General features: G+C 39.7%; 1 protein-coding gene across 3 annotated transcripts; it reads right to left on the bottom strand.

The window, feature by feature from the left end:
• Positions 1-737: 737 nt before the first annotated feature.
• LOC104452615 (cleavage and polyadenylation specificity factor subunit 3-I) lies at positions 738-4867 on the bottom strand. 3 transcript variants are annotated; one of them, XM_010067072.3, is made up of 7 exons: positions 4788-4867; positions 4616-4698; positions 4261-4457; positions 4056-4153; positions 3654-3699; positions 3416-3565; positions 738-2621 (listed from the first exon to the last, which is right to left on the bottom strand). In XM_010067072.3, exons 3-7 carry the CDS (start codon positions 4408-4410, stop codon positions 981-983), a joined length of 2085 nt encoding a protein of 694 aa, XP_010065374.2. In that variant the 5' UTR covers positions 4411-4457; positions 4616-4698; positions 4788-4867; the 3' UTR covers positions 738-980. The 3 variants fall into 3 exon arrangements, with proteins under 3 accessions (XP_010065374.2, XP_010065376.2, XP_010065373.2); XM_010067074.3 differs by having other exon boundaries at positions 4261-4492; XM_010067071.3 differs by having other exon boundaries at positions 4261-4698.
• Between the last annotated feature and the right edge of the window lie 6796 nt (positions 4868-11663).

The raw sequence follows: 11663 nt of genomic DNA on the forward strand, positions 1-11663 counted from the left end.
AAGGCCTTGCGAATTAATCACTGTGTTGTCTCATTGACATTGGTACAAGCTGGTCATGATCTTTTACAGGCCTGATTCATGAAACTTTTGTGATCAAATCTTAAGAACAAGAATGGCAACCTGATTTCTAGTAAGAGTATTAATGTAAGATAAGTATATTTGTTCCTTTAAACAATGTTCTTTCCCCATCAGAAATGTGATCAAGGTTCTAACTTCAATCACTTTCCTTCTGAAGGAGAGAGAGAGAGAGAGAGAGAGAGAGAGAGACCAGAAGGGGGCGAGATGGGGGTAGTGTGATGAGATTTGGATCCTCTCTGGAAAGGGGTGTATTGATACTAAATTGTTTGAGATCTTGTAATTTCCAAATCCTTTCAAAACCAGCCGAGGATTTGGGATATATTGATACAACATCGTCTGGTTTAATTGAGAGAATTGTAATAAAAATGGTACAGATCAGTGAGACAAACCCGAACTCGGGCTAAAAAGAAACATATAGCCCCACTTGACATCTTAAATAAGCATGATCCAAGCACAGACTGTTTACTCAACCATTCATCAATTCCAACTCGTCACATGAGTAACCATGACAAAGTCTGCGTTTCGGCTGTTCCTCGGTACATGAAAACTAGACATCACAAAGTTACAGCATTACCGCACGGATGGATCTTCTCATGTAGAACGGGCTGTCTTCACTAGCCTGCTTGCACGAATTGGAAAAATTGCACTAGGAGAAGAAATGGCAAAGTCTTTTCTGCAAGGTGACAATCGAGCCTTGCCAGCCTTCAGACATCAAAATTAAATATGTAAAAGTACAAGTAGCTAAATAATCCAAGTGCAACTGTTGCAACTTTTCTGAGAGCTGAGATCTGACTTTAGATGCTTAAAACATGAGCTGAGCTTAGATTGTAAGTTGAGGATATACAAACCACGAGCTTGATGCTACAATCTAGTTAGAAAATGACCTGAAACGCGAAAGATACCTAAGAAGCCGACAGGGATATTGGTTTTACAGCACTCTGGATTTGCCGAAATGCAGTCCTTACCCTTTCCTTAAGGCCTTCATTTTCACTCTCCACATCCCCACTCTGTTTGTCCAGATGCGCTACATTCCCATCCACATTTATCACCAGCTTCCCATTCTCACAAGACTTCACATCCCCAAAGAGAGAAACTAAAAGTGCGTGGCTGATCTTCTCTACCCTTTTCTCACTTTCTTCTTCAGTTTTCATGGCCTCTGTTTCAACCACAACCTTTGGAATCTCATGGCTTATGTTCAAGATAAGAGCAACAACAGAATCTGAAACCATGTCGCTTACCGGATCCGACGTCCAGTGCACTGAAATATGTTTATCAGATTCGTGCTTCACTGTTACTCGATCATGCACACGTAACGTGGACATACCAGATTCATCATCTACTGAAGATTCCACACTTTCATATATCTGCTTCAGTCGGTGGCTTATTACACCAAACGCACCTGTATAAGGAATCGTGATCCTCTGATTAATAGTTGATGTGGACAACTGAGAGAAAACGTGAACATCTTCAGGTGCCATAATTTGATAAGAAAAGCCTTTCTTTACCAGGAGGCCACCTACAGTCTCACCCACTTCTGGGGTCTTCTCAGCCAGCCTCCCAATAGTTTTTGCCATTTTCTCTGAATTGAAGTACATTTCGACTGATTGACAATTTTTTGGCATGATGATATTGGTGTTGCGATCAGCAAACTGAGTTAAGAGCTTCTGTTTGAGCCTTCCCATCTCATGTACTTCTCCATGAACAAGAACAATGTTCGGAGGCATTACCTCGTCCAAAAATGCACTTGTCTGAGCAAAATCAGCATGGGCAGAGAAGGAAATATAATGGACTTGCATGTTGAGATGAGCAGTGAGACCACTCATCAGAGTGACTTCCTTTGGTTCATTGATGATGGTCTTTGCCAGAGTCCCTTCCACGACATACCCAGGAATAACACAAGCATTCTTCCTGTCAGAGCACCACATGTCAAATAGCTGACGCGATAACCCACTTTGAAGCCCACCGGGACTAGCCATAACAACCGATGGACCAACATCATTAAAATTCTCAATACTCTTTAGTGGTGAAATGTGCTTGAAGTCAAAAGGATTTGATGCTGCAAATTGGCTACGGACCCTCTCATTCATGGAATTGATATAGGTTTGATAAACTGCCATACACTTCTTTGCAAGGGGGGAAGCATAATATATAGGAATATTATGGAGCTCAGGGTGGTTAGACCAGAACTCGTCAAGGATCAACAGAAGTTCTTGAGCACGACCAAGAGCATATGCAGGGATAAGGACTCTACCTCCTCGAGAAACAGTAGAATGGATGACATCAGTGAAGCGTTTCTCCCGAATATGACGAGGTTGATGAAGCTGCACTCCATAAGTGGACTCTATTATGCAGATATCAGGTGAGAACTGTGGAATCTCTGCAGCTCGGAGATGCCTATCTTCTTCACGAGAATAATCACCTGTATAAAGGACTCGTACACCAGCGATATCGACCATGAACATTGCAGCACCGAGAACATGGCCAGCAGTATAACACCAAAATCGAATACCATTCACTTCAACTGTTTGGTGGAAATCAATTACCTACAATTAGAAATAGGTAACATGACTTACGTGCATTGGGATTGATAGTATAGACATTATGCACGACAGGAACTTCAAAGAACAGCAAAAGTAAGATCATTGCCAGTTCATTTACATTGAATAATTAACATATCCATCAAAAGACATTGTTTTCACACAAAACACAACCCAACATATCCATGATAAGTTAATCGCCAATGTCTCAAAGACTTGACAACATTGAGTGATCATCCTAAGACAATATCCTGTAGAATAGATGCTATAAGTATAAGACACATATACCAAACTTAATGACACAAAGTATTGAGATAACTAGTTTATCCAGCTTCTCATACAAATGCCACAACTGGGAATAATTAAATTATATTGTACATAAAAACGGCAGGGACAGCTTGAGTTGCAACGGAAAATGGGTCCTGTGCTTTATCTTAAAAGAGATGAAACTCATATCAGCTCAACACTAAACATTGATTCGTTGAAAGTTAAAAACATGGAACGATGGGTTCTGAGCATATGGATAATCTACAATTCACTTAAAGACAACAATTGCATCCTACTAAGCCAGAGGAACAGCTAAAGCCTGCACATACTTCTGACATGCAAATGGCATCCACAAGCAATCCATCCATGACTGTGTGAAAACCAAGATTATTCTGATTCTTCATCAGTGATATCATCCCTTCTAGAATCAGTAAAATTCAATAAGTTGGTCACCAAGGAGCATTCCCCCAAGGCAGACATTAGCAAGCAAATTTGTATGACATGAGGAATGGGCTCAACAAATGAAGGAATACCTCAATCTTATCCATTGAACGGGATATATCCTGTTCATCAAAAAGCATATCTTCAACTGAGACCTTGCTCACTTTTACATAATCTGACAAAAGTAGCTTGTATATAGCCTTCGTAGCATGAGTCATGAAGACACGACCTTTAAATGTAGTCTGGAAAAATGAGGGCACGTCGGTTCATCGGTATTAAAGTAAGATTCAATAATTAAAAGTATGTTTTCACTCTAATGTAGCCGCAAACCTTTTCCAAAAAGTATGGTAACGAAGCTGCATGATCCAAGTGGAAGCTGCAAGTAGTCAACACCGACTTGTAAAAGACCAGAGACTTTCACTGTGGAAGCTAAATATGAGAGGGAGGGGTAGAAGTATAAATCAGCAATAATGCGAGCTAGTGAGAAGCCCATCCTAAAATTTACAAACACCAGTGCTGATAATTTAATACCAGCTCAATGGATTGAACTAGGAATCGATTTGAGACAAAGGGACAAGGACGAATCCCTTTGGCAAGTTGTAAGAAGAAAGATCCTTCCTTCAAGCAAATTATGAGCGAACACCAGGAAAGGAAACAGCATAATGGAACGAGTGGCCCTCCTCACCAAAGGTAAGTCAATGATAATACAGAGAAGGCAGATAAAACACGTACTGAGTAATTAGGAGGACATCAATTGTCGAAGGGTCAATCTCATCGAAGTACGGAAGAGCGGCCATGCCAGAGTAAGCAGGATGAATTCCACAATCAAACTGTCACCCACATACAACAATTACGAAGAGATCACGAGAGAAACCAACCCATTTCTGCTAAAACTCTAAAACCGGGAAAACTCATGAAAACCAAGAAAAAGCAGTACCAACAGAGTCTTTCCTTTGAAAGACATGTAGACACAAGACCGACCCACTTCATTGCCAGCGCCGAGAGGAGTGATGATCAGCTGGTCGCCTTCTCTCCCTGCCGGTGGATCCCGCCTCTTCAGAGACGGCGCCTGTCCTATCGAAGCCATATGGCAAGAGATATTCGCACAGGCCCTTCAAATTCACCAAGAACGTACTGCACTTCAAACACGTCAGAAGCTGCTCAAACAACTGGCAAGAACACAACGCTCGAAGTCAAACCCGCAAAATTCGCGAACTTAAGATGAACAGGGAAGATGGCATTAACAAATAACAAGCATCAAAACTCAAATCACTGCCCCCGCCGCCGCCTACCAAGAAGACCTAGCGCCAAGGAAATCACCCCATCTCGAAATCTCAGAACCTTGGCAGGAACATTGACAGTTATGGACAGTTACCTGGGGTTTACATGCATCAGATCGAAAGATAAAAATTCAAGTTGCAACAGGACGAAAAGCAGATTGAAATGTGTGACGAGAAGACTTACAGAATTACAGAGTGCCAAGAATGCAGAGAGAAGCGAGCAAAGCTGAGCTATAGCCCTGCACAAAATTACTACTGTTATAGAGTTGACTATTTATTACTTCTTCTCCACGCACTTCGCACTCAAGTTGACGAAACGACCCATCTGTGTGGATCCCACAGTCTCCCCTTCCTTCGTTTCACCAACTTCCTGCCAGCATGATCAGCTCCAGGCCCGATACGCCACGACCAGCTTTACGTCGAGAGAGTCGTTCCAGGACGTCGACGGGAAGCTCGCCGTCCGGCGCATATCCTCCTCCCCCCGCCGCTCGCGGTTGCAGAGCCGGCGCGTGTGAAACTGAACGAATGACTCAGCCGGCGACGCTGAGAACGAGAGGCTTTTCTTCGCCCCGCGCTTCCGCTTCTTCCCGCTCGAACCGCCATTGGCGACCTTTGGACGGATTCGGAATGGACCCAGGAGGAAAGATGTTGAGCTGCGTCAGCCTCGCCCGAAGCTAGCGACGGTCGCCGGACGCCGGCGAGACTCCGGCGACCTCCGCGGGCCCTTTCCGGCATTGCGCGGTGGCGGCAGCAGCGGCCCACCAGCGAGGGCCCGTGGCTCCTATTTTTTTTTTTTTTTTTTCAGATTGAATTCTTGTTCTCAAAAATTAAAAAGGACAAGGTTTTCATACTTTGAGAATTACCTAATATAATATAACCTCTTCGGACCACAAAAATACAAGAATTATGTCAATTTAACATAAAATATTATTTTAAATTCATCTAATTAATATTAATCGGAAATTATTGATGTAGACGTTTTGGGAGAAACCAACATTTTATTAATATATGGAGTTCGTTTCTTACTTAGAGACCTTTTTTTTTTCTTTTCTTTTTTCCTTTTTAGTTTAACGGGAGCCGTGTGAAAATATCTCTAAGATTTAAAAAAAAAAAAAAAAACTGTCCAGGCTTGTATTGTTCTCTTGGGATAGGGAGGAAAGCCTCAAGGAATATGCTTTTCTTAAATAACTTAATCCCACATATACTGGCCAAAAATAGTTAAAACTAATCAACATCACGAATTCCTATCAGTACACTTACAAATAGTTATGTGTAGGATTGAATTAATCAGACTAATAAAATTTAGGATCGAATTGAAATTTGTACAATTTATTTAGGCCTTTTTTTTAAATAATTATTCGATGAATCTGAATTTATAATTATTGATCTTGTTTGTCTTACAGTTAGATGGACTCGTGATTTTCTTAAACTACAAACCTAACAAAGGATTGCAAACTGTAGAGATGCTCACAAGCCTAGTTAGTTATCAACTTATCATGGAAACCGAGTCTATTTCACCAACAGTCAAAACAAAAGTGTCTCTAATTAGAGATCACATAACAAGGCACCACTAATAACTAAATATCGGTAAGTCTCCTAAGAGACATAAGAAAATAGTGTAGTCAGTTTTATAATTCTTTTGTTCTTCTTTTTTTTTTTTTGAGAATTTTGACCGATACGAAGTTTCATTATCCTCACACATTTCCCATTTTAATTTTTATATAATTTTTCAAAAAGCAAAACCTTGACTAGTACGTGGAGAACAACATGCAAAGCTATAGATTATTTTAACCTAATTCTTGAAATGTTTATTTGAATTTTGGAGCAAAATTCGAAAGCGGAGATCTTGAGGTAGATTTTTCTCACTGCCAAGCTGGACAGAGTTCTTATATAGGAAAGTCTCGGCAGTTAAGTTGAAGAGCACCGCCCAGTTTCGTCCTCAGTTCTTGCCTGATATCATCCATTGTTCCCTTCCCTTCCCTTCTGAGAAACCCTTGAGAAGCAGAAGAAAATGAGCAGTCCCGTGCCAATCCCTCGAAGAAAGCGCACCACCTTGCCGGCCGTGGCCAGAGAGCGTCGGCTCCGTCGGCTCGTGGATTTCGGCAACAAGGTGAAGATCCGGTTCCCGCGCCGCCAAGATGTGTTCGCGGCGTTCTGCGAGACCTGCATTCTGTGCGAGGAGAAGGGCGAGGAGTGGGTTCTCGGGAAGCTACGCGATCTCTTTGCGGACCATCAAGATTTGATGGCGGAATTTGTGGAACTTCAGTCGGCAGGTTCCGCTCCTATCGACGGCGCCAGTGGCTCCGCCAGTCGCGAGGCGCTTGGCGGGTTGGGGAACGAACTCGCGGTTCTGAACACTGGCGAGATAAAAAGAGAAAGGCCGAGGGGTCCCTTCCGAGTGCCGGTCAAGAACGCTCACGAGCGCGTCCTGTTCCAATACGAGGACGACATGTGCAACTGGGACGTGACGATCGGCATCGCTCAATCGGCGATGTCCCGCATCGGGAAACATCTGGCGGCTGGGCGCCGCGACGGCTGTCGCTTGACGCCCGGAGAGCTGAGGTTCATCGAGACGATGTACGACTACGGAGGGGCCGAGATGGTGGAGCACTTGAGGGAGGACCCAGAGCGCGCACTGCCGCTTGTTTTGAGCCGGTTGCAACAGAAGCACGACGAGTTGATGGCGGAGCGATCGAAGACTCGTGAGGTCTGGAAGAAGGCCTTTGCGGAGCACAACCAGCCTTCGTTGGGCCGTGGAGACACCAACACCGCCGTCGACATTCATGCTCCGGGGGACGCTGGCAGAGCGTCGTCTCCTCCGGTGGAAGCCCAAGTGGAAGCGCCAGAAAATATCGGCGTGAACGTCCGCTTGAATCTTTTCAGTACAAGTCAATGTGAATCGATGACACATGTGAGCGAGAGATTTTGTGAGACCACCATTTCTAAAAACTTAAGTCATTAGATGAAGGTATAATTTAATGATGCTGAAATTTTGTTAGGATTTAATATTTAGGACTTTGCCCTTTGATCTGCCATGCGTAACAAGCTCGATGTGCGTTGCTCCGTGCATGTTTGGTTGCTTGGAAAGAAATTTCCAAATAGGGTAATTCCCAAGTTCAAAAACGCAGTCCTCTTTAATTTAGCTGCTGATACTTTCCCATTTCGACTAGGATATGAGTCAAAAGGAGGTCGTTTTGGTTTTATAAATATACGTCATGCATTATCTAAATTGATCGCCGCCACGTAGGAGAGAAAAACTAATAAAAAATGTCACCTTATTATTTTTCGTTAGATAAGTTGACGGAATTAACGAAATGACTTGATTGTATGAATTGATAAATTTACAAATTTAATGTACATTTTTTGAAAGTCTTAGAATTCAATCTTATTTTTGTCACAATTTTCAAAATTTTTAGTGCATTATATATCTTTAAATATTTATGAATATCTCACTTACCAATTTAAGTTTATTTTTTAGCAATGAAACTTTTATGTGTATAACGTATTAGAGTAATCACTATAACTTATCAAATATTTTTATTTTCATTTATTCTTTTCACAAATATATTTATGATGTAAGTTATCTTTTTTGTTTTTTTTTATGGCGGAAAATGAGCCTTGGTTCCCCGATTCACAACATTTCAAACCATTTTCATTTCAACAATTTTGAGGCCTTGCATCCCATGCACCAAAGGGATTAAACAGCTTTACTGAAGCACCAGCGCGAATTCTCTTGCTAATAATTCAGTCAACAGCAGTTGGCTATTCTAAGAAAGAAGCTCGCCATATAATTTCGGACAAATGATACAATCATTCTTTCAGTGAGGTCCCTAAATTTTAACTCAATGTAGAATATTATCCCAAAACTTTTAATTTGTTCAATTTTTTTTAGTTTTTGGACCATATAAAAATATTCAATATTATCATTCCAATAATTCAAGTTCAAAGATGGTATACACTCCAATGACTAATTAAATGTTTAAGAATGATATTAAATATTAAGTTTAGGAATTATTTGTGCTACGATCTGTTTAATTTTAAAGAATTAAGGACGGATCTCAAAGATGAGCATCTTTTGCATGTCCTCCTTGAGAAGAACAGTACCGACATCATCCAAACAAATCAAGGTCCTCTGCTCCACTGCCAAACCGCAACAAGGTTTCAGGAGCTTCTGGTACAGCGTTGAATAAAATATACAAGAGGAAGGAAACTTGGGAGGATGACTATTGGGCAGGATCGAATCACCAAACAGCTCGAGGGAACTTTGTGTTCCTGATTTTGTGTATGGGCGCCCATCGACCTGGCTCGATTGGGTGATTCCACAAAATTCTCATGCCAACACCAATACAAGCATTGTGTTAGACTAATTAATTATAAAACAAAACATTTATCTAATAGTTTAAATTTTTAGAACAAATGTTGAGTTTTCACAAAATTTCACATGATATCGGACTTGCAAGTTTTGAAAATTTGACTAGAAACAACACTAAGTGCAAGAGGAAGTATTAAAATAATTAAACATAAAACCACGTGTTCATAGACAACAAGACTTAAGCTTTTAGAATTATTATTACGTGCCGAGCATCAAGCATACGGGTCGCTCCCCATCACTGCTAATGCGCTACCATCCACTTTTCAATAGGAAATCGCATCAGGGCTTCCCCCATTTTTACTCGCAACCTCTAGCCAAGGACCCAGTAATGAAACCTCAAATAATATAGACCTTAAGAGTAAAAATTAGTTCGCAATCCATGAAAATTTACCTTCGCGATGCATCTCTTGCCATTCCTGTTATCCTAGCCAAAAAAAAAAAAACTTTTCATGATATGACATCGATGGAAGCAATTATATATACGACTTGGGCCTATATAACATGATCAATCAATATAATTGCTTCAGTACTCACCGTTACGAGTGCAAAACAAAACCAAGTCATATCTTCCCAATTGAAGAAGATGGAAATTACATAAGTAGGATTCTATCCTTTTTTTTTAGTCAAAAGGATCCTATGTTTATAAACTTAAGAGAAGATCTGGACCTTAAGTAGGATCATAAATTGCTAGGATCTTTACATGGTCTCAATCCAAAACTAACTAGAAAAGGGAACATAGGATCGATACAATCCTACTAGTCCATTGATCATATTTTTACATACTTCAACCTTGAAATAAGTTTATCCTGATATGTAGTATATACTTATATTTAGGTAATAGAAAAGTCAACTTCCCACGATATGAAGTTGAAAGATGGCATAACTTTAAATTCATGCTATTTTGAAGTTTCAACTACGCACATTGTTCATACCTAATAAATTCCACACGACCATTCAAAGATTTTTCGCATTGTTGGTGTAATTTTTAGGATGTTACAATTCAGTCCTTTTAGACACCTTCATCAATCCTAAGGAGGATCACATCCTAACAAGTAACAACCTTGGCTGAGTCCGAGACCTCCTTTGTTTTTGGCTTGTTACAAACTTATAACAAAATTTGTGGCACATAATGATGTTATAACTACATTATGGTATCTCAGAACTATGACATAGTGGTTGATCAATTCTGTAAAGACTTGTGTTTTTCATTACAACAATGAATAGGCTGGGTCAAGTGGCTGATCAATTTAACAAAAGTGTATCAAGATTTTTATCTAGTATTGAGCTTAAACTTGTAAGAAGGGATTAAAATATGTATTTTTGGAAGGCCAAATACAAAATTTAGATTTTGCTATAATTTAAGTATAGTTCATGCCATTGATTCAATAAGTTCCACTTTGCAGATACAAGTTATATGAATATATTGTTGCTTATTAAAGCATACTTGATTTATTTGAGTAATTTGATATAGCGTGTTAAAAAATTACAGTGAACAAATTAACTTGATTTGAGAAATTATAAATTTCACCAAACTTATAACTGATCATAATACGGTCTTTCATATAACTATGAGTAAATCAAACAAATGAATAACTCATGTTACTTTAATATTACAATTTTTTTTTAATTGCTCTCAAACTTACCATCTAACGTTTAAGTAAAAAATGATTAAATTACAATTTAATTAAAATCACGGAGCATTTGCATTTTATATAATTCTACCGTCTACTTTTTTAAATAAACTTATATCAAATATAACTTTCGTTATTGTATGCTAAAAATCATTTTTTTTTCTATTCATGTTGTGTGTACTTAGGAAACAGTCTCTTCGCCAAATATTAATATTCTTCCAGAAAAAAAATGGCCAGCAGTATAACACCAAAATCGAATACCATTCACTTCATCTGTTTGGTGGAAATCAATCAGCTACAAACCTACAATTAGAAATAGGTAACATGACTGACATGTATTGGGATCAATAGTATAGACATTATACACGCAAGGAACTTCGAAGAATAGCAAAAGTAAGATCATTGCCAGTTCATTTACATTGAATAATTAACATTCCATAGGAAGACATTGTTTTCGCACGAAACACAACCCAACATATCCATGATAGGTCAATCGCCAATATTTCAAAGACTTGACAACAGTGAGTGATCATCCTTAGACAAAATCCTGTAGAATGGATACCGTAAGTATACGACACATATAGCAAACTGGATGACACAAAAGTATTGAGATAACTAGTTTATCCAGCTTCTCATACTGATGCCACAACTGGGGATAAATAAACTATCTTGTACACACAATCCGCAGGGACAGCTTGAGTTGCAACGGAAGAAGGATCCTGTGCGTTATCTTAAAAGAGATGAAACTCATATCGCCTTGACATTGAACATTGATTCCTTGAAAGGTAACATGCAGGGAACGGTGGGTTCTAAACATATGGAGAATCTGCAATGCACCTAAAGACAAAAAAAAAATTGCATTCTACTAAGCCGGAGGTATAGCTAAAGCCTGCACATACTTCTGACATGTAAATGGTATCCACAAGCAATCCATCCATGACTGTATGAAAACCAAGATTATTCTGATTCTTCATCAACGATATCATTCCTTCTATAATCAGTAAAATTCAACAAGTCGATCACTGAGGAGCACTCCACAAGGCAAACATTAGCAAGC

Source organism: Eucalyptus grandis, chromosome 7 (genome assembly GCF_016545825.1).
Source record: "Eucalyptus grandis isolate ANBG69807.140 chromosome 7, ASM1654582v1, whole genome shotgun sequence".
NCBI classification, from domain to species: domain Eukaryota; kingdom Viridiplantae; phylum Streptophyta; class Magnoliopsida; order Myrtales; family Myrtaceae; genus Eucalyptus; species Eucalyptus grandis.